The sequence below is a fragment of the Oryctolagus cuniculus genome, chromosome 19 (assembly GCF_964237555.1).
Source record: "Oryctolagus cuniculus chromosome 19, mOryCun1.1, whole genome shotgun sequence".
In the NCBI taxonomy this organism is placed as follows: Eukaryota; Metazoa; Chordata; class Mammalia; order Lagomorpha; family Leporidae; genus Oryctolagus; species Oryctolagus cuniculus.
In genome coordinates, this window is record NC_091450.1 from 32,482,853 (window position 1) to 32,508,475 (window position 25,623).

A 25,623-nucleotide genomic window follows, 5' to 3' on the forward strand; every position below is an offset into this window, starting at 1 on the left:
ACCAGGAGCTCCCTGAGCAGCCTGGCCCGGCCCCTGTGGACAGTAGGTCTCTGAGAGGCAGTGACAGAGCGCGAGCTGGAGGCCTTCCATCCACTGGTTCACTGCCCGCATGGCTGAAACAGCGGGGACTGGGCCAGGGTGAAGCCAGGATCCCAGAACTCCATCTGGGTGTCCCGTGGGTGCAGGGCCCATGCACTGGGGCCTCCTCTGCTGCTGTCCCAGGCGCGCAGCAGGGAGCTGGATCGGCCTGGTTGCTGTGGCCATCTGGGGAGTGAACCAGGGATAGAACGTCTCTGTCTCTAACGCTGAACTTCCAACAAATAAAAAAATTCTGTATTTAAACCCAAAAGAGCAGGAATCTGGATCGGAGCAGAGCCACAGACTTGAATCAGCATTATTATGGGATGCTGGAAGCCACGCTGGGCTTAACCCTCTGGTGCGCAGTGCCAGCACTAGCAACTCAGTCTGCAACCTCCGGGTCGGGGACTGGGGTCCAGGGGCTCTGAGATCTGGCCGCTGCCCCTGGACTGTTCCGAGCAGACATGGAGGCTCCTGGGAGCTGGTTTCACAGGAGGCTTCGCGCTGTGGCCGGCACAGCCCCGCAGGGTTCAGAGGAGACCACAGGGTCAGTGGGGGAGCCGTGACCAGCTCGGGATGGGAGCAGGAAGTGGCCTCACGGGCCTGGCTCTGTGACAGGCACAGGATGGGCATCCTGGGGGACGCAGGCTGTGGAGGAAGTGGCTGTGTGAGGGAGGGGAGCACCACTGGGGGCCCTCTCACCGTGGGTGTCTGCTGGGGCCCTGTGGTGACAGCCATGGCGTCTGGGTCATGGGCAGCTGGTGAGGGGCAGTCACCTGTCCAGGATGGTGGCCAGGACCTCGGGGACCCTGTGCTTGGGCTGCCCTTCCTCTGCAGGGCATTCAGGGCCTTGGTGGAGGGCGGGGCCAGGCTGCACTGCACTGAGGGGTGGGGCCGGCCCCTCAGCACTGCTCCCATGGGGGCAGAGACACAGAGGCTCCCCTTCCCCAGTGACCCAGAGCTGACTCCTCGGGGCCTCTCCAGGGTCCAGGTCCCCTCAGCCGCTCACAGTCCAGGGGACATCTGGGCCAGGTGACCCCAGCATAGGGGACCTCCCCTGAGTGCTACCCAGCCAAACCCTGTGCTGAGCCACGTGGAGGCTGGGGCTTCGTGGGACCCGAGCTGTCGCCCAGGGAGTGTGGCCATGGCAGCTGCACACGGTGAGGTCATGTAGTCTTTATTGGGGGAGGGGACAGAGGGAGCGCGGGGGCACCAGCATCACTGCCCCCCCGCGGGCGGACAGCTCCACAGCCAGCTTGCCGGGGCGGAGCCTGCCACACACAGTGCCCGCTGCTCCCTCTCCCATGACAGGGTGGGCACGGGGACCCGCTGTCCAGGCAGGGCCCTGAGTGCCCGTGGTGCCAGCTTGGCCCCATGAAGGCTCCCTCGGCACCTGCCCCACCCAGCTCTCCCCTGGCTTCAGATGAACCTGGGCGTCCCAGGCAGCTGTGACTCGGCCATGGTGGGGTGTGCAGCGCCCGCGACCTGCCCACAGCTGCGCTCAGGCCCCTGCAGCGCCACCTGGCGGGGAACCCGGTCACAGGCAGAGTCCCGTCCACGGCTGCGCTCAGGCCCCCGCGGCAGCGCCACCTGGCGGGGAACCCGGTCACAGGCAGAGTCCTGTCCACGGCTGTGCTCAGGCCCCTGCAGCGCCACCTGGCGGGGGATGCGGTCACAGGCAGAGTCCTGTCCACGGCTGTGCTCAGGTCCCTGCAGCGCCACCTGGCGGGGATCCGATCACAGGCAGAGTCCCGTCCACGGCTGCGCTCAGGCCCCCGCGGCAGCGCCACCTGGCGGGGATGCGGTCACAGGCAGAGTCCTGTCCACGGCTGTGCTCAGGCCCCCGCGGCAGCGCCACCTGGCGGGGATCCGATCACAGGCAGAGTCCCGTCCACGGCTGTGCTCAGGCCCCGCGGCAGCGCCACCTGGCGGGGGATGCGGTCACAGGCAGAGCCAGGAGCAGGACGCAGGCAGGGCAGCACCCAGAGGGCGTGGTGGGGCCGCTGCTGACCGGGCTGGGCCATTATGGATGGGGATGGCTGCAGCCTGGCGCAGGAGCGTCGCCCGGGAGGCCCCTGGGCTCCTGTGGGGAGTCTGGTGCGGTGTGCAGGGGTCTGTAGTGCAGTGGAATGGTCTGTGGTGTGGTCGCCGTGTGGTGGGTGGTGGTCTCTGGCGAGCTGCGCAGGGGTCTGTAGCGCAGAATGGGATGGTCTGTGTCGTTCGAGTGCAGCGTGGCGGTCTCTGGCGTGGCGCGCACTGGGCTCTGGGGTGGCTCAGCGGCCTCTGCACCGAGTTGGCTGAGGGGAAGCAGGCCGCCCCTGCTGGGAGGACCCCGGGCGAGGCGTCTGCACACGGTGCTGCTTCGGAGCTGCCACTCGCTCAGGTGTGCAGGCCACCTGCCCCGCCCTGCCGAGAGCCCTGGCTGGCGGTGCGCAGGCTGCGGGTGCCGGGAGGGGCGGGGTCCCATGCAGCAGGTGGGGCCTCACTGGGACTCGCCGTCGGGCTGTGGGTCGCTGGTGCTCCTGGTTGGAAAGACACAGCGATCACTGGCCGGTTCAGCCAGGTGGGGTCCCCCGGCCTGGACACGAGCTCGGCCAGCCGCTGGCACGCGCGTCCCGGAGGCGCCCCCCGCAGGCGTGGAGCGCGCTCTGGGGAAACAGCCAGCCGTGAGATCCAGCTCTGGCGCGGGCTCCCCGGCTTCTGCTGTGCTGGGCTGGGCTGGGCTGGCAGCGACGCTGTGTCCTCACCGCAGGGGGCCCTGACGCTCCTGCCCCCACGGTGGCCTCGTGGGTGGCTGCCCGCTGACGGGCAGCGTGAGGAGGTGACCGCGGGGGGAACCAGTTAGAGTCACTGTGACTTTTTTTTTTTGCCATTTTCTCTCAAGCTCTTCTCTTTACCAAAACAGAGCGTTGAGGCCGGCGGTGGCGGGGCAGATTAAACTCCACCCGGGACCCCAGCCTCCATCTGGCCGCTCTGCGCCCCACGCAGCTCCCGGCTGTGGCTGTCACGGCAGCGGAGGACGGCGCCGGTGCTCAGGGCTCTGCACCCACCTGGGAGACCTGGATAAACCTCCTGCCTTCAGCCTGGCCCAGCCCTGGCCATGTGGCCATTTGGGGCGTGAACCAGCAGATAGAAGACTCTGTCTTTAAAATAAATAAAACAAATCTTTGAAAGAATCATTTGTCGGCTGGCGCCACGGCTCACTGGGCTAATCCTCCACCTTGCGGCACTGGCACCCTGGGTTCTAATCCCGGTCGGGGCGCCAGATTCTGTCCCGGTTGCCCCTCTTCCAGACAGCTCTCTGCTGTGGCCCGGGAGTGCAGTGGAGGATGGCCCAGGTGCTTGGGCCCTGCACCCCATGGGAGACCAGGAAAAGCACCTGGCTCCTGCCATCGGATCAGCGCGGTGCGCCGGTCACAGTGCACCGGCCGCGGCGGCCACTGGAGGGTGAACCAACGGCAAAGGAAGACCTTTCTCTCTCTCTCTCTCACTGTGCGCCGAGAGTCCCGGTCAGGTGGCGATGGGCAGGTGTCCTGTCTCAGGTCGCCCTTTTGGCCCCGATGGCGCAGGGCAAGTGTGGCGCCCCCTGTGACGAGGTCAGATTTCCCTCGGACTGGGGGCTTGTGCCGCCGGTGTCCTGTCCGAATCCCTGGCTGACTCAGGAGTGAAGATTTACTCCTGTCTTGAAAATGGGTTTCGGAACTCAAGCTCCCCGTGGTAGAGCAGAGGTGGCTGCTGTGTTCTGTGTGAGGAGGGCCCCGGGGGTTCCCTGTGCGGTGCACCCATCGCTCCTCCCTCCCCTTGTCCTGTCCATCAGGGGCGGAAGCACTCCGATTCCGGTGCATGCTGGTCCCTGGGCAGTACCATGCTGTCTAGTACTGACGCTTTATGGCGGTTTTTGTTTTGAAAGAAACATGTTTATTTGAAGGCAGAGTGATAGAGACGGAGAACGTCCATCCACTGGTTCACTCCGCAAATGGCCCTCGCAGCCACGTCAAAGCCAGGAGCTCCATCCGGGTCTCCCACGTGGGTGCAGCCCAAGTCCTCAGGCCGTCTTCCGCTGCTTTCCCAAGTGCACTCGCAGGGAGCTGGATGAGAAGTGGAGCAGCCGGGACTTGAACCGGCATCTGGATGGGATGTCCGGGTCACAGGCGGTGGCTTGACCTGCGACACCACAGCGCCAGCCGGTGGGAAGTTTTGACACCGAGTGTGAGTTGTCGACTTTGCTCTTGTTACGCTGTAGTTCTGACTGTTCAGGGCTCCTGGAGTTTGTACACAGATCCATGACCACGGGATGTGTTCCCACTGGCCTGTCGTGTCAGATTCTACCTGGTCGCGTGCGTTGGGGGGTGAGGTGTGCCTGTGTCACTGCCGTCCCCGGAGTGTCACTCACTGTCCCCCAGACTTCACTCCTGGGATTTTCATTGCGAATGAACCCAAGTGCAGCTGGTTTCGGTGCTTGATACTGTACCCCGCACCTGGATGAGGTTATTTATTTTTTAATATTTTGTTTGAGAGGTAGAGTTATATAGAGAGGGAGAGACAAGAAAGAGGTCTTCCATCCACTGGTTCACTCCCCAGAGGCCCAGAGCTGGGAGGTTTTCCGGGTGTCTCACGTGGGTGCAAGGCCCAACACCTGGCCATCTCCCAGTGCTCTCAGGCCTTAGCAGGGGGCTGGAACCGGCGTCCCTACGGGAGGCTGGCGCCACAGGCGGGTGCTTAGCCGCAGCGCCGGACCTGATTATTTTGTAAACTAGATTTTATTTACCTGTTTACTTGCTTCCTTATTTGAAAGGCACAGCGAGTGGGAAGGAGGGAGAAATCCGTCAGGGTCACTCCCCAGGGCCTACAGCAGTGTTGGCCTGGCAGGCAGGGGCCAGGCACCCATGCGGGTCCCACGTGCGTGGCAGGAGCCCAGGTCCCTTGTCAACATCGGCCGCCTCCCAGGCACTGCAGAGGAGCCGAGCCGGCAGTGCAGGGCGGCAGGACACAGGCCCCCCACGCCCAGCCTGGCCGCTGCACCCAGCAGCCACCCCGCTCTGGTGCTGGGAGGTCTGCAGTGGACTCCGTGGGTTGTTGAGCGTGACCACCCCGGCGTGTGAGAGGCCACCTGTGGGGACGGGCGCTTCCTCCTTTCCCGTCCCGGTGGCCCCAGCTCCTCCTCCTGGCCTGGCCTCTCACTGGCAGCTGTGACGGCAGTGCTGGGCTCAGGCGCTTCCTGCCGGTGCAGGAGCCCCTCCTTCCCCGGGCTCAGTGCATAGTGCGCCGGCTGCCAGCTGCGGCCTGTGCTGTGTCCACAGCGGTCGTGGGTTCTATGCTCCGCAGCCCCGATGTGCTGGCGTCCCCTGGTCCTCCCCTAGGCTGGAAGGAGTCTCAGCACGTAGCCCACGTTCACACCTATATCTCAGGTGCATCTCGGTGAAGACGAGAGCAGAGGCAGGAGGCGGTGGGCCAGGGCCTTACGGAAGCCAGTGTGGCCCCAGGGCCTTGGCCTGGCCAACAGTGCGGGTGCTGTCCTCCAGTACTGGCTGTTGGCCGGAGGAGCTGCTCCCGGGGACCCTGCCTGAGCTGGGGCGTCCAGGGCGGGCACTGGGGTGAGCGGCTGCAGTGGCTGAAACCCCAGACACCCAGGTGCTCAGCGCAGGTGAACAGGGCTGACGAGGGCGAGCGCTGGGTGTCCCCGTGGGGCAGTGTCGGAGTCCCCAGGCCGGGTGCTGGCAGGAGGTGCACCATGCTGCCAGGCCTGCTGGGTGCCAGGCTCTCTGCTGGGGTTCTGCTGAGGGTTCTGGCTTCTGTGGGCCTCGTACTGGCCGTGTGGAGTTGAGGGGGCAACCTCTGCCCTCCTCTCTGTGGGAGGCCTCTGCAGTGTCGGTGTTAATGTCTCCCAAACGTCTCGTAGAAGTCACTGCAGGCTGGCGTGGAGCTGGCCTCTTGGCTACTTTTAAGATGACTAAGTGGATCTCTAGTTCTCTGGGTCAATTTGGATTTTCTATTTTTTGAAAAATTACCTATATGAGGACCGGAGCTGTAGCACAGCAAGTAAAGCCACCACCTAAAGTGCCGGCACCCCATATGGATGCTGGTTCCAGTCCTGGCTGCCCCACTATTTTTTTTTTTTTTAAACAGGTAGAGTTACAGACAGAGAAAGGTCTTCCTTCCATTGGTTCACTCCCCAAATGGCCGCCATGGCAGGAGCCAGGTGCTTCCTCCTGATCTCCCATGTGGGTGCAGGGCCTAAGGACTTGGGCCATCCTCCACTGGCCTCCTGGGCCACAGCAGAGAGCTGGATTGGAAGAGGAGCTACCGGGACAGAATCCGGCGCCCATATGGGATGCCGGCACCGCAGGCAGAGGAGTAACCAAGTGAGCCACAGCGCTGCCCCACTTCTGATCCAGCTCTCTGCTATGGTCTGGAAAACAGCAGAAGACGGCCCCTGCACCCCCGTGGGAGACCCAGAGGAAGCCCCTGGTTTCAGATCAGTGCAGCTCTGGCCGTTACAGCCACCTGGGGAGTGAACCAGTGGATGATGCAAGACCTTTCTCTCTCTCTCTGCCTTCCAAATAAATACATAAATCTAGAAATAGAATTTTTTTAGAAAATTACCTATTTGAAAGGCAGAGTTAGAGAGACAGAGATCTTCATCTGCTGGTTCACTCTTCAAATTCCTCCAGGAGGCAGAGCTGGGTCAGGTGGGAGCAGCAGCCTGGAATCGATCCAGGTCTCCCACGTGGGTGCAGGGGCCCTCCTCCCTTATAGGGGCCTGAGTGGTGCAGCGCAGCTGGGACTCAAACCGGCACCCGCGTGGGGCTGGCGTCACAGGAGGTGGCTCAACTCCCTCGCTGCAGCACGGGCACTGCTGTTTTACCCCAGGCGCAGTGGCTTCTGTCTGGCCAGGCTCGCGTCTCCTCTGCTGCCTGCCAGTGCCCACGCCTCTGCGTGCCCGCCCCATCTTTCCCAGCGACCCCTGCGGCCCCTTACCTCTCTGGGAGTCTGCGGTGACTGACACATGTCCTTCATTCGTCTGCTCGGTGCTTGGGCTCGGTCAGTCTGTTCACCCTCCCCAAGGGCCTGCAGCTCGCTTTCTCCTTCCCTCTCCTTGCCTTAGGTGGGAGCTATTTCTGCGGGCGCCTCCCCTGGTCTGAGATCTGTCCCCTCCCTACATCCCGGATGTGGTCTCCATTTTCATTCATTTAAAAGGATTTCATTAGTTTGTTTGAAATTCATTTATTTTAAAGGCAGAATGACACAGCGGTCTTCTGACTCTGGTTCACTCCCCAAGTGCCTGCAACGTCCGGGCGGGGCCGGGCCAGAGCCACAAGGAAACACAGTCCGGCCTCCCCCGTGGGTGCTGGCACCCACGAACTTGGCCAGCACTACTGCCTCTTGGCTTCTTAGCAGGAAGCTGGGTCAGAAGCAGAGGGCGGGGGCCTGAGATAGCAGCATCCCACATGGGTGCCGGTTCGAGTCCCGGCTGCTCCACTTCCGACCCAGCTCTCTGCTGGGGCCTGGGAAAGCAGTGGAAGACGGCCAAGTCCTTGGGCCCTGCACCCGCCTGGGAGCCCCGGAGGAAGCTGCTGGCTCCTGGCTTTGGCCTGGCCCAGCCCTTCGGGGAGTGAACCAGCAGACGGAAGGTCTCTCTCCCTGAGAAATCTTCAGAGTGGAGGCGGGACTTGATGCCAGCTCTCAGGCCCCTGGGCGTGAGTCCCCCTTGTGCCCCCCGTCCCGCCACGGCCTCCGCTCCCTGTGTGCGGCGGCAGGCGGCAGCTGCCCTCTGCCCTGCTCTGGGGTCGCTCACCTCAGGGAAGGGAGATGCTCAGCGGCCTGCATCCACACAGTGAAAGGGCGTGCCACCCCACCCCACCCCACCCCACCCCACCCCAGCATTCGGCGACCCGACGCCTTCTCCGGAACCGCAGGAGGCGGCACAGAGAACCCGTCCGTTACCCGTCGCTCTGCTGGCCTTCGGCCGAGGCGGTCTCCAAGCACAGCTGGACGTCGGGCAGGAGCTGTGTCTTCTCTGAGGACGGGGAAGCACGCGTCAGCGTCGCTCTGCTTGAAGCGCGCGGCCCCTCACAGCAAGGAAGAACTCAGGGAACCAGGCCGCGAGGCTGGGAGCGAGCAGGGCTGGGATCGGGCTTCCCAACATCCACGGGCCCCTCCCCTGCCCACCCCAGCAGACAGCGGCTTTCTCACGGCCGGGAATAACCCTTTTGGAGCTGAAGTCGAGTTCCCCTGTGCCTGCAGGGCCTGGAGCCCACAGCGCCCCGGGTACCTGGCTCTCGCTGCGGGGCCCGGCCGGGCAGCCGCTCCCGCTGCCGCAGGGCCTCGAGGCCGGCCAGGTCGGGCGGGTGGCAGTGGCTGCGCATGACCATGACACGCTGGCCCTGGGTGATGGCGCGGCTGCGGCAGCCGGTGCGGCCTTGGTCCCGGCACATCCAGTACACCTTCCCGCCGGCCGCCTTCTCCTTCCTGTACAGGAACGACTCGTGCACCAGGAACCTGCCCCCGAGCGATGTCCGCAGGAACTCCAGGGGCTCCGTGGGCTCTGAGGGGGGAAGTGACCAGCGGGTGGGTGCCAGAGGCCGGGCCGGGGGAGCTGTGCCCCAGCAGGACCCACTCTGACCCCCGCGCCCCTGCAGCCCTGGCCAGCTCAGGCCTGAGGCCACGTGCGGGCTGCACGCCGTCCGGGGAGCCCGGCCCCTGCGGCCTCTCGAGCCCCATGCTCCTTGGAGGCCTCCCCTGGCCACTCCAGTGCTGGACTTGAGGGCCGGGCCCTCCTGTGAGGCCTGTGGCAGACCGGACCCACGCACTGGGGCCTCCTGGCTCCCTGCCCACCCCGATGCCAGCCGGCAACTAACTGGGCCCTCTGCTATCCCAGAGCAGAACTGGGGGGGGGGGGCGGTCAGCTCACCAACCGTCAGCCAGAGCTGGCACGGAGACACCGCCCTGAGGGAGACCCGGGGCACCGTCCCCTCCCGAGCCTGCGTGCAGGGAGCCAGGCACAGCGTGGACCAGAGCACCGCGGCGCGCGGCTGCCCTCACCTGGGCCTTCCCAGTGCGTCAGGTTGGGGAGATTCTCTCGCTGCCGCAGGGCCTCGAGGCCGGCCAGGTCGGGCGGGTGGCAGTGCCTGCGCATGACCATGACGCGCTGGCCCTGGGTGATGGCGCGGCTGCGGCAGCCCATGCGGGCCTGGTCCCGGCACGTCCAGTACACCTTCTCGCCGGCCGCCTTCTCCCGCCTGTAGAGGAACGAGTCGTGCACCAGGAAGCTGCCCCCCAGCGGGGTCCTCAGGAACTCGGGGCCTCCTGTGGACAGGGAGAGGGAGTGAGGAGGCCGGGGAGTGGGGCAGCGGCGTCCCTGCTCTGCTCAGAGTCCGGAGCGCGGCTCCAGGGAAGGCCCTCACTCCCTGGAGCCCCAGAACCCGCCCGCTGCCGGCAGGCCGGACAGCGCGACCTGGGAGCTAAAGAGGGGGCCGTGAGCAGCAAGCGACGTGGCCTTGGGGGCCCTCCGGGGGAAGGAGCTGGGACGGGCGTGGCCGTCTGCCCAGGGGACTCCAGTCCCTCCACGCAGAGGCCGTGCCTATGGGGGCAGAAGCCAGGGGAGCAAGGTCGCCCTGCACAGTGACAGCCTGGGGACAGGGGTGGGGACACCAGGCCAAGGGAAGTGAGCCCTGCGACCCTGGATGTTCCAGCGCCCTCACACCTGACCCAGACGGCCCTAAGGGACCACAGCAGCGCACGGGGCAGGGGGCACAGGTGCTCAGAGTGCGCGGCCAGCCCCGGGGAGGCCAAGCAAAGCCACCCCTGCTCAGCAAACAGCTCTGTGTCCAGGGTGTCTCGCAAGTGTCACCCCCCGGGACTGTGGCTTGGGGAAACCGGAGGCAGGGCTGCCCCCAGCACAAGCAGGCGTGGAGGGCCGGAGAGCAGGAAGGGGCTGCGCCAGGCCCTGCCGAGAGCAGGCTGGGGCAGGGAGCAGCTGCCCGGAGCTGACGAGCTGACGGACCTCGGGGCAGCAAGTGGCCTAGGCACCAGGGACACGGACGGGGGGCCTGGAGGATGAGACGGGTGCTGGTGCCAGCCAGAGGGAAGAGAAATCCAGAGAAAGCAGACCAGGGCGTGCCGGCACCTTGGGGGCTCAAAAACCCACAGGCCAGGCAGGGACTTGGTCAGGGGCCCCTGCGTGGCCAGGGCAGGGATCCGGGAGGGGGAAGGGCAGGCTGGCCCCAGGAGCTGCGCCCCCGGCTAACAGTCACCACTGTCCTCCTCTGCAAACGGGAGGGGGGCAGGGTTGACCCTGGCTGGGCTGAGCAGGGACCGGACTGTAACCCTTCTAGAACATTCACAGGAGGACGAGGTCAAGAGAGGAAGGTGGGGGTGGGGGTCTCCTGCCTGCCCCCCTGCCCCCAGCACCTGGGTTCTCCCGCTGCGCCGGGCCGGGTCGCTTCTCCCGCTGCCGCAGGGCCTCGAGGCCGGCCAGGTCGGGCGGGTGGCAGTGCCCACGCATGACCGTGACGCGCTGGCCCTGGGTGATGGCGCGGCTGCGGCAGCCCATGCGGGCCTGGTCCCGGCACGTCCAGTACACCTTCTCGCCGGCCGCCTTCTCCCGCCTGTAGAGGAACGAGTCGTGCACCAGGAAGCTGCCCCCCAGCGGGGTCCTCAGGAACTCGGGGCCTCCTGTGGACAGGGAGAGGGCATCAGGCCTGATCCTCCCAGCCCCGCACCTGCCCTGGGCCCGAGGGGCTGCAGGGGGCGGACTCACCGGGGTCAGCCTCCGGGTCCGGCGGGGCGTGGGGCTCCACGAGCTCCTGCTCGTCGGGCTTGGCTCGCTTCCTGGGCCGACGCCTGGAGAGCGCCAGAGGGCCCGGGCCCCTGCGGCACAGCGGACTGTCCACAGCTGGCAGCGGCTTGTCCTCGGGGGCCCCGAGGCCGTCGGGGCCCGCCTTCTCCTGCCGCCGCCGGGCCTCCAGGCCCTCCACGTCGGGCGGGTGGCAGTGGCTGCGCATGACCGTGACCCGCTGGCCCTGGGTGATGGCGCGGCTGCGGCAGCCGTGCAGCGTGTGGTCTCGGCACGTCCAGTACACCTTGTCCCCCACCGCCTTCTCCCGCTTGTAGAGAAAGGACTCGTGCACCAGGAAGCTGCCCCCATAGCAGGTCCTCAGGAACTCCAGGGGCCCGGCCTGCCCTGGAGGAGGGATCCGGGGCGGTCACCACACCCCTGGCCCCGGACACCGCTTCTCCGGGGAGACACTGACCGTGGCCACATCAACTCCCCCCACCCCACCCCACCCCACTCCCTGGCCATGGCCCGCAGTACCCTTGGCCGTCAGCGCCCTGTCACGGTGCTCCGAGGGCTGTCCGGGGCTCCGTGTGCAGCTGGAGTGGTTCCCGCACGCGGAAGCAGCACCACTCTGTGTAGTCTCCCTCCCAGCAGTGAGGGCCCAGCGTGGCTGCGGCTCTGCCCAGCCCCCCTCCCAGTGCCTGGGGGTAAGGACAACCCCACAGGCCCAGACCCACCCTTGGCCGGCTGGTCCCGAGTGCAGGCGGCTGTGGCCATCACCCCCACAGCCCCAAAACTGAGCCGGACTCCTCCAGCCCCAGGGGTCCTTTTCCAAGCTTAGAGGATGCCAGGGTCACCACAGCCCATTACAACTCAGACCTCTCAGTCTCGCTTCCTGCTGCCTCAGAACATTCTGGAAGGACCTGGGGCCCTCCCCCCACAGCTGGATTGGGAGCAGGGGCGCTGATTTTGCAAGCCGTCCTGAGGATCTGCGTGGGTCCCCACGTTTCCACCTGGGTGCAGCCAAGGCCCCCGGGGCTCACCTGCTCCAAACGGAGGCATGGGCGGCAGGTACTCGCCCAGCCCTAGTGTCGAGCGCTTCTTGGGGGGCAGAGACAGGGCCCGGGGCCCCTCTTCCTCCTCCAGGGCTGGCTTGCTCAGCACCTGCCCCAGCGTGGGCTCTGGCTCCTCGGGGCCCAGCCACGGGCCCACTCCCTCACACGGCTCCTCCACATGGCCTCCAGGGCCCTCGGGGGCCTGCGGATTCCCCAAGGCCTCGGGCAGGGCCGGGCTGGGCCGGGCCCGCAGGCCTTCCTCGTCCGGCAGGTGGCAGTGGTCCCGCATCACAGTGGCCCGGGCGCCGCGGGTGATGGCCCGGCCCCGGCAGCCCAGCCCGGCGTGCCGACGGCACTTCCAGTACACCTTGTCCCCGACGGCCTTCTCCTGCCTGTACAGGAACGACTCGTGCACCAGGAGGCGGCCCCCAAACGGGGTCCTCAGGAACTCCAGCGGCTCGGGGGCTGTGGGGGAGAGGGCGGGCAGGTGAGCCCCGCAGGGGGCGGGGTGGGAGTGTGGGGTGAAGGGGTGGGTGGGGGGCCTCCCCAAAACTCCTGACTGCGGCGGGGGTGGGCACTCTGCCCATCTCAGCGATTCCCTGGCTCCTGGACGGGGCTGCAGGCGCACGGAGGAGATCGCTGGCCGCCACACCCTGCAGGAGGCTCCCGGGGAGCGGGGTGGGCAGGCCGAGGTCTGCGTGCACACGGGCGGCTGGGCCCACTCCTCACCTGCGTCTAGCCTGCTGCGCTTCAGCTCGGGCGACGGCTCCGGGCCAGCGGTCCCACTCTCGGCCTCCTGCTCGCGGGGCTCAGGCAGGGGCATCCCGGGACCAGGGCCCGACGCTCAGGCCACGCTCAGGCCACGCTCAGCCCACGCACGGACTTCTGCCCAGCGCCCCTTCCATGACGGCGGAGTCCTCGGGCCGGGTCTCTACAAAGCAATGCGGGTCAGGGCGGAGGAGCCAGGGAGGGGCCCTGCTGGGGAGGACCTGGTCCCGCTCCCAACCCTCGCTCTGTGTAGAACGTGCACTGTCCCTGCACTCTGGGCCGTGGCTGTGCGGTCCTGGGCACGGGTCTCTGCGCGGTGAGCGCCATGGGCCTTTCCCACCGCTCAGCTTCCTCCCCGGCCAACCATCACCCCAACCCAAGTTCCCATGCACCCCCCACTCGTGCTGCAAAGTCCCCAGGCCTGGGACGCACACGCAGCTCCCTGCCCCGCCAGCCCAGGGCAGGACTGAGGGAATCTGCTAGGTAACAGCCAAGCATGGGGGCTCCCGGGCCCAGCCGCTCGGGACCCGCGGACCAGCCCCATGACACACAGCACCGCGCCCTGATTGGCCCTGGCGCGCGTCCCTCTGCTGGCAGCCCGCCCTCTGGCGCCCTGTGGCTGGGGACCAATGGGCAAGGCTGTTCCCTGTCCAGGCCTTGTGCCAGGCGATCCAGACAAGCCCACGATGCAGCTACCGTGCACCCACGCAGACTCCCACAGGATTCGGCAGGGGACGCCCCCACGCGGCGGACCCACCCCATGCTCTCCCGCACCAGGACCCAGCACCCCTCAGAGATGCACCCCAGGCCACAGTTGGGGTGCAGCGCGCAGTGTCCACCCCAAGGTTGTGTCCAAAAAGAAAGGGAAGCTACGACACAACCCAAGGCCGCCGCGGTCCCTGCAGGGATGCAGATGCTGGTCTGAGGCGCAGTCCCCCTGCGGCCCACCAGAGGGCTCAGGACGTGGACTGCACACCAGCCAGCCACAGGTCCTCCCTGACCCTGCTCAGGGCGTGGACTGCACACCAGCCAGCCACAGGTCCTCCCTGACCCCGCTCAGGGCGTGGACTGCACACCAGCCAGCCACAGGTCCTCCCTGACCCCGCTCAGGGCGTGGACTGCACACCAGCCAGCCACGGATCCTCCCTGACCCCGCTCAGGGAGTGGACTGCACACCAGCCAGCCACGGATCCTCCCTGACCCTGCTCAGGGTGTGGGCTGCACACCAGCCAGCCACGGATCCTCCCTGACCCCGCTCAGGGTGTGGACTGCACACCTGCCACAGGCCCTCCCTGACCCTGCTCAGGGCGTGGGCTGCACACCAGCCAGCCACAGATCCTCCCTGACCCTGCTCAGGGCGTGGGCTGCACACCAGCCAGCCACGGATCCTCCCTGACCCCGCTCAGGGTGTGGACTGCACACCTGCCACAGGTCCTCCCTGACCCTGCTCAGGGCGTGGGCTGCACACCAGCCAGCCACAGATCCTCCCTGACCCCGCTCAGGGCGTGGACTGCACACCAGCCAGCCACGGATCCTTCCTGACCCCGCTCAGGGTGTGGGCTGCACACCTGCCACAGGTCCTCCCTGACCCTGCTCAGGGCGTGGACTGCACACCAGCCAGCCACGGATCCTCCCTGACCCCGCTCAGGGCGTGGACTGCACACCTGCCACAGGTCCTCCCTGACCCTGCTCAGGGCGTGGACTGCACACCAGCCAGCCACGGATCCTCCCTGACCCCGCTCAGGGCGTGGACTGCACACCTGCCACAGGTCCTCCCTGACCCTGCTCAGGGCGTGGACTGCACACCAGCCAGCCACGGGTCCTCCCTGACCCCGCTCAGGGCGTGGACTGCACACCAGCCAGCCACGGATCCTCCCTGACCCCGCTCAGGGCGTGGACTGCACACCAGCCAGCCACGGATCCTCCCTGACCTGGCCAGCAGAGTGGCGGCTGTGGCAGTTCTGGAGCTGTGTCTTCCCTCGGGGCCAAGGAAGGTGAGGGAGCCCTGTCCCAGGAGTGGGCCAGCAGGGCGCCCAGGCAGCCAGCGGTGGAGGGGCCGGCCCCCCAGAACTGACCAGGGATAAGCGAGTGTCTCAGGCAGCAGGGTCAGGGGCGTGGCCGACCTCGCAGGCTCTGGGTTTCTGAGACAGGGACAGATACTGACCTGGTCAAACAGCCAGCGAGAGTGGCCACATGTAAAGGCCTGAGCATGTGGCGGGGAGCCCATGCTGAGTACAAGGGGCTGCTTCCTGCATGGAGACAGGAGGTAGAGCAGCCGGGGCTCAGGGACGGCCTGGGGACAGAGGCACAGCTGTGGAGATGAGGGTGGGGGTGCCTGCGTGCTTGCAAATGGCTGAAATGGGGCCGGTGCTGGCACAGCAGGTGAAGGCGCCGCCTGCAGTGCCGCCATCCCATATGGGCGCTGGTCCAAGTCCCGGCTGCGCCACCTCCGATCCAGCTCTCTGCTGTGCCCGGGGAAAGCAGTGGAAGATGGCCCAAGTCCTGGGGCTCCTGCACCCACGTGGGAGAACCAGGAGTCGCAGGCTCCTGGCTTCAGCCTGGCCCAGCCCTGGCTGTTGTGGACATTTGAGGAATCAACCAGTGGACTGAAGATCTGTCTCTCCTTCTCTCTGTCACTCTTTCTATAAACAAATCTTAAAAAAGAAAATGGCGAAAGTGACATGTGTTACGATGCCCGTTTTTCACCAGAGACCATAAGAACCAGCTGAACAAGCCACACACGGCCAGCGAGCCAGGCCGTCGACCACACAGGCTCCTAGGGACCCAGCTGCCCACCGGGAGGCCGGACTCCACAATGGCCGATCCACAGGCTCTGGTCGCCCTCGCCACTGTCCAGGTCAACACAGTGACGCTCAGGACCTCCGCCCTGATCCCTCCACACACAGCTGTCCTGGGCCTCACTCCACCCTCACACCCGCTCCTCACGGTCTCCACGCGCACAGCCATAGCACCTAGGTCCCCGTGTCCCGAGCCAAGAAACCTGTGCACCCCCAGGCGGCGCTGCAGGAACAGCTGCACCCCTGCTCTGTGGGACACGCCCTCCTCAGGCCCTGCGGGGGCCCAGAGACACCTGAGCCGGCCGGGCCCGCCCTTCAGGGAGAGCCCTCCGTGTGGGAGGGGCAGTGCCGAGGGTGCTGCTCCGCCAGGCAAGGAGGGTGGCGCGTGGGGAGCTGCGGCGACACGGACGAGCCCTGCGGACAGCACGCTCGGGGAGCGGGCCCGGCGGGAGGACCATGAGCTGTGTGGCTGCTTCCACACGAAACGTCTGCAACAGGGCCCCTCTCTAGGGCCCAAGACAGACGGGGCTGCCTCAGGCTGGAGGCCAGAGCGCGCGGGCTTCTCTGTGCTGTGGCTGCACACGGGGAGCTGCCTGGGGTGTGACCCACAGCTCAGTGAGGCCGCTAAGCCCCCTCTGTAGGGCCGGCGCCGTGGCAAAGCGGGTAAAACCGCCGCCTGCAGCGCCGGCATCCCATATGGGCACTGGTTCTAGCCCCGGCTGCCGCACTTCTGATCCAGCTCTGGGAGGCCAGAGGAAGATGCCCGAGTGCGTCCAGTGTGGGAGGCCCGGCAGAAGCTCCCGGCTCCCGACTTCAGATCGGCTCAGCCATCAGATGGCCAAATGCGGCCATTTGGGGAGTGAACAAGCAGATGGAGCACCTCTCTCTCTCTCTCTCTCTCTCTCTCTCTCTCCCTCTGCCTTTCAGATCAATAAATTAATCATAAATAAAAGCAACCAATGTAGCAATGGCTCCCCTCGAGTCACTGGAGGGACAAAAGCAGCTCCCTACACCACAGGCAGCTCGAGGACAGTGGGCGTCCCGCCCTGGGCTTCCTCACTGGAGGAGGCGGCGTGTGGACACCTCCTGCGCTCTAACACAGGGACCGCCTCACAGTCCTGCACTCTAACACAGGGACCGCCTCACAGTCCTGCCACACCGTCTCTCCTGCACCACTGCTGCAGCACCCACGTGGGCCTCGCCTTTAAGCAGGCAGGAAGCCACGGCAGACCTTGGGGGGACCAATCGGGGCCGCGGCTGCAATGCTGCCGACAGCCACAAGGGGGTGCCGCTGCTCCTCAGAACGTGGTGGCCTACTTTTTGGGTCACATTAAATGGGGACACTATTTATTTATCTATTTTAAAGATTTATGTATTTACTTGAAAGTCAGAATTACACAGAGAGAGGAGAGGCCTTCCATCCACTGGTTCACTCCCCAGTTGGTCGCAATGGCCGGAGCTGCACCTATCTGAAGCCAGGAACCAGGAGCTTCTTCCAGGCCTCTCTCACGGGTGTAGGGCCCCAAGGACTTGGGCCATCTTCTCCTGCTTTCCCGGGCCATAGCAGGGAGCTAGATCGAGGTGGAGCAGCCGGGACATGAATTTGTGCCCGTATGGGATGCTGGCACTGCAGACAGCGGCCTAACCAGCTATGCCACAGTGCCGGCCCCGACACTTTTCAAAACAAGAATTGGGGAGTTTTCCCATGGTGGGCGACATGGCACAGGGGGTGAAGCTGCTGCGTGGGACCCTGCATCCCTCATGGGAGGGCTGGTTCCCGGCTGCTCCACACTGCCAAGCCCCCGGGTCCTGGCCACCCACGTGGGAGACTCAGCTTCTGTAGTGGACCAGTGCATGGGAGACCTAGCTTCCTGTCTCTCCCTCCCGCTCTGTTGCTCTGCCTTTCAAGTAATCTTTTCTCTCTTTTTTATTTATTTATTTGAAAGCCAGAGTTACACAGAGAGAGGAGAGGCAGAAAGAGAGACAGAGAGAGAGAGAGACAGAGAGAGAGAGACAGAGAGAGAGAGAGGTCAGTCTTCCATTCTTTGGATCAGTCCCCAGTTGGCCGAGCTGCACCAATCTGAAGCCAGGAGCTTCTTCCAGGTCCCCCACGTGGGTGCAGGGCCCCAAGGACTTGGGCCATCTTCCACTGCTTCCCCAGGCCACAGCAGAGAGCCAGATCAGAAATGCAGAAACCGGGTCTCGAACCAGCAACCCTATGGGATGCCAGAGCTTCAGGCCAGGGTTTTAACTTGCTGTGCCCCAGTGCTGGCCCTCAAGTAATCTTTTTTTAAAAAAATCAAGAAGAGTTCCAAAGTTCTTGTATTTACAAAAAGTGTTTAAAATTCAGCAACTTTTTCTAAACTCAGCGAGTAGAGGCCAGCGTCATGGCACAGCAGGTTAAGCCGCCGCCTGGGACACCAGCACCCCATGAGGGTCAGTTTCTGTCCCAGCCGCTCATTTCTGATCCAGCTCCCAGTTACTGTGCCTGGGAAAGGAGCAGTGACGGCCCAAGTGCTTGTGTGCCTGCCCCCCCGCGTGCGACCTGGATGGAGCTCCAGGCCCGGACTTGCTCGCCAGCCCCAGCTCCTGCAGGCATTTGGGGAGTGAACCAGCAGATGGAAGAACTCGATCTCTCCTTCCCTCTCTCTCTAACTTTGTCTTTCAGATGAACAACTCTTACAAATAAATAAATTCAATGATCAAAGTTCTTTTAAAAATTTGTTTAGTTGAAAGGCGGAGTTAGCTAAAGAGAGTGGGAGAGCTGGAGAGAGATCTTCCATCTGCTGGCCCACCCACCAAAAGGCCACAACAGCTGGAGCTGAGTCAAGCCGGAGCCAGGAGCCAGGAGCCTCTTCCAGGTCTCCCACGTGGGTGCAGGGGCCCAGGGACTTGGGCCATCTTCTACTGCCTTCCCAGGCCACAGCAGAGAGCTGGATGGGAAGAGGAGCAGCTGGGACTTGAACTGGTGCCCATATGGGATGCCGGCACTGCAGGGGAGGCTTTACCCACGTCACAGCGCCAGCCCCAGAATTAAAAAAAAAAGGTGAAAAGCATGCACCTGTGATGAAGTTAATTATAATCTCCATGAAAAATTATAAATTTATTTTGATAATTTTTATATATTTCTAGGTTATATAAGAATTACCTGTGGCAGTTGACAAAAATTTTAAAAATAAAAAATTTCCTGGACTTCACATTCAAAATTCTGGCTGAGGCTTCAGAGAGGGCTCCAGGCAGCCCACGTGGCTCTGACGCAGCCGTGGACCCCTCTGAGCAACACCAGAGGAGCTCCCTGGAGACCAGGCGGTCTCGAGGCGAGCGCTGACTTAAGAACTGCTCTCTTCTGGTGCAGCCACTGTGGAAAACAGTATGGAGACCCTCAGAAATCTGAACACAGACCTACCACAGGACCAGCCGTCCCACTCCCGGGAACCTACCCAAGGCAATGGAATCAGTGAACAAAGGAGCTGTCTGCACCTCCGTGTTTACTGCAGCTCAATTCACAATGGCTAAGACATGCAGGCAACTAAGTGTCCATCAACTGAGGACTGGATGAAGAAACTGCGGGATATGTACACCATGGAATACTACACAGCAGCAAAAAAGAATGAAATCAGGTCATTTGCAATAAAATGGAGCAAGCTGGAAAAGCTCATACGTAGTGAAATAACCCAGTCCCAAAGAGACAAATACCATATGCTCTCCCTGACTTGGGGGAATAGTGCTCCTAAAATGGAAGTTATAGAAGGGAAATGGACACTTCTAGACTCAATGACTGGAATAGTCCTTGGCCCGACTGTCCAGGGGCAGTTTATCATTGCTACTTTTTATTTTTATATCCTTTTAGTTTTGTTTCTTCGCTCTTTTCTTCTTCATACTATATGCTGAACTCCCCATGTAACAGTTAACCAGATGTATTTTAAGTCAATTGGAAAAAGATCTCAGTTAAAAATGAGAGGGAAATAGGAGATGGAGGTGGCAGTTACAACCGTAAAGCTATATCGTTCTGCACACAGGCATAAAGACTACCTCTTCTGGGCCAGCGCCGCGGCTCAACAGGCTAATCCTCCGCCTAGCGGCGCCGGCACACCGGGTTCTAGTCCCGGTCAGGGCGCCGGATTCTGTCTCGGTTGCCCCTCTTCCAGGCCAGCTCTCTGCTGTGGCCTGGGAGTGCAGTGGAGGATGGCCGAAGTGCTTGGGTCCTGCACCCCATGGGAGACCAAGAGAAGTACCTGGCTCCTGCCATCGGATCAGCACAGCGCGCCAGCCGTAGCACGCTGGCCGTGGCAGCTATTGGAGGGTGAACCAACGGCAAAGGAAGACCTTTCTCTCTGTCTCTCTCACTATCCACTCTGCCTGTCCAAAAAAAAAAAAAAACAAACAAAAAAAAAAAAACAAACTACCTCTTCTCAAGGTACAGCCTAAAATCTTGTCATGGACTCCAGCCCCATAAAAATCGGAGGTTTAGGGCCGGCGCCGCGGCTCACTAGGCTAATCCTCCACCTAGCGGCGCCGGCACACCGGGTTCTAGTCCCGGTCGGGGCGCCGGATTCTGTCCCGGTTGCCCCTCTTCCAGGCCAGCTCTCTGCTGTGGCCAGGGAGTGCAGTGGAGGATGGCCCAGGTGCTTGGGCCCTGCACCCCATGGGAGACCAGGAGAAGTACCTGGCTCCTGGCTCCTGCCATCGGATCAGCGCGGTGCGCCGGCCGCAGCGCGCCGGCCGCGGCGGCCATTGGAGGGTGAACCAACGGCAAAGGAAGACCTTTCTCTCTGTCTCTCTCTCTCACTGTCCACTCTGCCTGTCAAAAAAAAAAAAAAAAAATCGAGGTTTAAATGCCATCTTAACTGTTAAAATGATCATATTAAATGTCAAGTCAACATATAGATGGGTTTAAGTGTAAAAGTGATCATACAAATAACATCAAGTGCCTGGTAATAACAACAGAATTAAAAAGGAAAGAAAGTCCAATATGGGAAGCAGTGCACAGAGCAGACTCCTAGAATGACATTCGCTGTAAATAGCACTCTGACCTCAGAATCAGCCCTTGAGGCTTTCTGTTCTGGCTGAAAGGCCCGTGAGAGCATTTCAGGCATGGAAAGCCAAGGCTCTGGCAAAAAATATCCTACAGGGAGGATCTCTGTGAGGCCTCAGTGGAAAGAAAGGTTCATCAAAGGAGGTATTCTTCTCTGAAGGGAGAGAACTTCCACTTTGCTTATAGCTATGTCCAAATACCGATGGAGTCTATGGTCACAGAAGGCTTCCACAGCCTTGGCAGCCCATGGCAAGAGCCTCAGGTGATCACTGACATCATAAATAAGGGTGTTAATTGTTAAAGGAACAACAGAAGTCACTGTGCACTTACTCCCCACGTAGGACCTCCGTCCCCAGTGAGCTGTACTATGAGAATCGACTGCAAATGTTGTTCCCAAACTGTACTCTGTATGTTGTGTGTGTGCGTGGGTGCAAACTGTTGAAGTCTATGCTTAGCATGGAGTTGGTGCTCTGTATATGAAGTCAAACTAAAAATGAACCATAATGAAGAAGGAGATGGGAGAGGGAGGTGGGATGGGAGTTGGGTGGAGGGAGGGTGGGTATCAGGGAAAGAACCAGTGTATTCCTAAAGTTGTATCTATGAAAAAATGCATTCATTAAATAAAAAAATAAATTTTTTTTAAAAAATTGAATAAAAAAAAAACCCATGTTTTCTTAAGTCAGGCACATGAAACATTTCGTGTAGGTTAGCTCATTCATGCTGTAACATTAATATGCTAAATACAGGGGATGACACTGTGGCCACACCAGGTTAAGCTGCCACTAGCATCCCATACCAGCACCAGTTCAAGTCCCGGCTGCTCCACTTCTGATCCAGCTCCCTGCTAATGGCCTGGGACAGTATCAGAAGATGGCCCACGTGCTTGGGCCCCCGCACACACATGGGAGACCCAGAAGAAGCTCCTGGCTCCTGACTGTTGTGGCCATCCAGGGAGTGAACCAGCGGATGGAAGACCACTCCTTAGGTCTCTCCCTCTGCTTTTCAAATAAATAAACAAATCTTTTAAAAATGTTAAATACAAATATTACAACTGCCTATGCTAGTGGGTCGTCCAAGTCCACTTTTTTTTCCTACGACATTTATCAAAAGGTAGTGACAGAAAGGGAGAGGCAGGATGAGATGTCATTCTCCCACTGGTTCACTTCCCAGATGCCTGCGACAGCTGGGGCTGGGCCAGCCAGGAGCCAGGAGCTTCATTCGGGTCTCCTTTGTGAATGGCAGGGCCCAAGTACCGTCCACTGCCTCCCAGGCACGTCCGCGGGGCTCTGGGATGGGTCACTCGGGTGCCCTGATCCCACCGTTTCTGAAATCACCCTTTCACAACGCAAACCATAAGGTATTTGGGGACCTCACGGTGGCACAGAGAGCTGAGCTGCCAACTGTGACGCCGGCATCCCATGTGAGCACCGGTTCCTGTCCCGGCTGCTCCACTTCCGACCCAGCTCCCCGCTGATGGCCGGGTGTTTGGGCCCCGCCCCCATGTGGGAGACCTGGATGAAGCCCCTGGCTTCTGCCTGGCTCAGCCCTGGTCGTCGCAGCCACTTGGGGGTGCACCAGTGGATGGAAGACTCTCTCTCTGTAACTCGTTCAAACAACAAATCATTTTTTAAAAAGAAGAAAGAAGAGATCTATGGGTCCTACTTGTGAAATCTGGTGGACAGAGCTTCTTGGGCTTGGCTTCCATGCCTCAAGATTTCGTAACGTACTTTAGCAACGTCTAAGGTTCTTCACGAAGAATCTAGCACAGCAGACCAAGTGGGCCTGTGTGGTAAGTCAACACTACTGAAATCCCACCCGGACGCTTCACCAGGCAAATCCAACGACACCAGCATCATTCCATGATGGGAAGAATCTTCGGTGTGAGGACCCTGGAGAGTCTGTGCTCAGTAGGAAAGCACACCCAGTTCACAACACACCCGGCCCTAGCCGCTCACCGATGTAGAGCTGGGTGGTTTTACTTTTTTAAAGATTTTGTTTATTTATTTATTTATTTATTTTATTTATTTATTTTTTTGACAGGCAGAGTGGACAGTGAGAGAGACAGAGAGAAAGGTCTTCCTTTGCCGTTGGTTCACCCTCCAATGGCCGCCGCAGCCGGCGCACCGCGCTGATCCGGTGGCAGGAGCCAGGAGCCAGGTGCTTTTCCTGGTCTCCCATGGGGTGCAGGGCCCAAGCACCTGGGCCATCCTCCACTGCACTCCCTGGCCACAGCAGAGAGCTGGCCTGGAAGAGGGGCAACCGGGACAGAATCCGGCGCCCCAACCGGGACTAGAACCCAGTGTGCCGGCGCCGCTAGGCGGAGGATTAGCCTAGTGAGCCGCGGCGCCGGCGATTTTGTTTATTTATTTATCTATCTATCTATCTATCTATCTGAAAGAGTTACACAGAGAGAGAAGGATAGGCAGAGAGAGGCCTTCCATCCACCGGTTCACTCCCCAGACGGCTGCAATGGCCGGAGCTGCGCCAACCTGAAGCCAGGAGCCAGGAGCTTCTTCCAGGTCTTCCATGCAAGTGCAGGGCTCAAGGACTTGGGCCATCTTCTGTTGCTTTCCCAGGCCACAGCAGAGAGCTGGATTGGAAGTGGAGCAGCCAGGACTCAAACCGGCACCCATATGGGATGCCGGCACTGAAGGCGGCTGCTTTACCCACTACGCCAAAGCCAGCGCCACCCCCCCCCCTTTAAAGCTGCATCGGGACCAGTGCTGTGGCACAGTGGGGGCCAGCGTTGTGGCATAGCGGGTGAGGCCTCCACCTGCAATGCTGGTATCCTATATGGGCACCGGTTCAAGAGCCAACTGCTACACTTCCGACCCAGCTCCATGAATGCGTCTAGAAAGACGGCCCAAGTCCTCGGGCTCCTGCACCCACGTGAGAGACCGGGAAGAAGCTCCATAATCTTGGCTTTGGCATGGCCCAGACTCGGCGGTCGTGGCCGTTTGGGGATTGAACCAGTGGGCAGAAGATCACACGCACTCTGTCTCCTTTCTCCCTGCGACTCTGCCTTTCAAACAAAATAATAAAAAAACGGCTGGCGTTGTGCATGGTGGGTTAAGCAGCCCCATGTGAGCAGTGGTTTGAGTTCTGCTCCCAGCTGATGCGCCTGGGAGAGCAGCAGTGATGGCCGGCCACCATGTGGGGTCCTGGATGGAGTTCTAGGCTCCTGGCTTCGTCCTGGCCCAGGTTTGGACGCTGCGGCCATCTGGGGAGTGAGCCAGCAGATGGAAGATCTCGCTCTCTCCCTCTCTGTAACTCTGCCTTCCTGTTTAGGACCGCGCAGCTGTGGTCCTCTGGTTGATACAGACGTACTGTCCACCTTGGTTCCCACTGCTCTCAGGTAAACTGCGGAGGGAGCCCTAGGGCGTTTCACACTCCGGAGTGTCCAGGGGAGGAGCTCAGGCCTCCAAGTCCATGTTTGTCCCCCTCTCGTGCTCTCTCAGGGCCAGAAAGGAAGGGCACGATCTGAGGGCGGCTCTCGGGGGACACTGGGACACTGCGCCCCCCAGGGCCCCGAGAACTGCACTGGGTGCAGACCCCATGGGGCGAGGTCTTGGCGGCCACAGGTGGGCCCACCAGCGCCCACTCAGCCTAGGTGCTGGCTTGCTGGGTGGGAGACCTGGGGGGAGGCGTTGACTCAGTCCGCACAAAGACCAGGGGTTCTTTGCCCAGGCCCTGGGGGCGCCCGGCGAGGGGGAAGGCCCTGCTGTTTTAACAAAGCCCCTGTCCCCGCGGCGGGATCCACGGGCTGGGCTGCGTGGGCACCGCGCGTCCTGGGAGAGGGTGCAGGTGCAGGGCTCCTCCCGACACTCCGTTTCTGCTTTCCTTTCCCGACCTCAGACTGCCGGCCATTTGGACCGGGTCCTGCCCAGCTGACACGCAGCACCAGGCCTCCGCTCCGAACTGGAAGGCCCGACCCTTCGCCCGGTGCGGCGCAACAGCTCAGAACCGCCGAGCGTAGCGTCCCCAGGCCTCCTCCAGTGCCTGCGCGTCCCGAAACTGCCTCCCGTGGCACCTGACCCCGCTCACCCGGCACCCCCTGTCCGACCCAGCCCCCACCCCGGACGTCCTTCCTGACCACCTGCGGGCCACCCAGGCCAAACTCCGGTGCCCCCGCAGCGCGCGCAAGCGTCGCTCTCCCCAGCGCTGAGTTTCACGGCCCTGCCCAGCGCACGCCATCCCTGACTCCGCGCCCGGGCGACGCGGGCAAAAGCAAGCCGCGAACCCGAGCGAACCGCACCAGCCCCGCCAGCCCCAGTCCCGAAGCGATCCGTGCTCCGAGAGGCAGAAACGGCGCCGCAGACCCGCGGGCCGGCCGCGCCGGGAAAGTTTGCCGCGGCGCCGAGGCGGGGCGGGGGCCCTGGGACCCCCGGACGCAGCCCCGGAGTGGGGCGCGGCGGAGCGGGCTGGGCCCGGCCAGCGGAGGGCGGGCGGGGGTGGGGCTGCCCGGCTCGGGGGCGGCGGGGCTCAGCCCGGGTCCGGGGCAGCGGGGCGAACGGCGAAGGGAGGCCGGCGAGGCGCGGCCTGGCGGCGGGACGCCGCGCCGGCGCCCCCTCCCCAGCGCCAGCAGCCCTGGGCACCCGCGGCAGGGCGGGGCGGGGACCCCGACCCCACCCCCACCCCCACCCCGGGGCGCGTCTCACCGTCGGCAGCGGCCCCTCCCGGTCCGAGCGCGGCCGCGACGGCTCCCTCAGTCTCCGCCGCTGCAGCCGCAGGCGTCGCCCTCGCGGCCCAGGCCCCTCAGGACACCGCGACCCCGGCGCCCGCTCGCCGCGCCGAGACGCCCTCCTAAGCAAGCCCCGTGCCCGCGCGCGCGACCCCGCGGGGGACCGGCCTCTCGGAACGCCGGGCGGGCGCCTCAGGAGCATGCGCCGCGGCGCCGCGGGGGTCCCACTCCCTCAGCAAATCCGTCTTCTCCGGGTCTTCCCGGCGCGGCGTCCGCTGGCAGCTCGGCCAATCGGCGTGCGGAGGCGGGCCCATGGCTCGCGCAGGGGGCTGGCCTAGCCCGGGATTGGGCGTCGCTTCCCGGGGGCGGGGCGCTCTACGCCGACGCCGGGACCCCCGCGGGACTTGACTGGCAGCACCTGTGGAGGGGCG

General features: G+C 62.9%; 1 protein-coding gene and 1 long non-coding RNA gene across 6 annotated transcripts; one reads left to right on the top strand and one right to left on the bottom strand.

Annotated features, from left to right (window-relative positions):
- Positions 1–1,239: 1,239 nt before the first annotated feature.
- FLYWCH1 (FLYWCH-type zinc finger 1) lies at positions 1,240–25,309 on the bottom strand. Of its 5 annotated transcripts, none has more exons than XR_011384458.1 (10): positions 25,170–25,309; positions 12,640–12,841; positions 11,899–12,375; positions 10,838–11,260; positions 10,489–10,685; positions 9,121–9,317; positions 8,351–8,623; positions 8,023–8,095; positions 1,937–2,600; positions 1,240–1,599 (listed from the first exon to the last, which is right to left on the bottom strand). XR_011384458.1 is itself a non-coding variant. In XM_070064049.1 (9 exons), the coding sequence occupies exons 2-9, from the start codon at positions 12,731–12,733 to the stop codon at positions 2,561–2,563; spliced, it is 1,908 nt and encodes a 635-aa protein (XP_069920150.1). In that variant the 5' UTR covers positions 12,734–12,841; positions 25,170–25,309; the 3' UTR covers positions 2,460–2,560. The 5 variants fall into 5 exon arrangements, 3 of the variants coding, with proteins under 3 accessions (XP_069920150.1, XP_069920152.1, XP_069920149.1); XR_011384457.1 differs by having other exon boundaries at positions 1,801–2,600; XM_070064049.1 differs by lacking the exon at positions 1,240–1,599 and having other exon boundaries at positions 2,460–2,600; positions 9,121–9,384; positions 10,489–10,752.
- On the top strand, positions 1,444–4,841 carry LOC138846932 (uncharacterized). Its single transcript, XR_011384459.1, has 2 exons — positions 1,444–1,583; positions 1,650–4,841. It is a non-coding gene; the product is annotated as an uncharacterized lncRNA (long non-coding RNA).
- Positions 25,310–25,623: the final 314 nt, after the last annotated feature.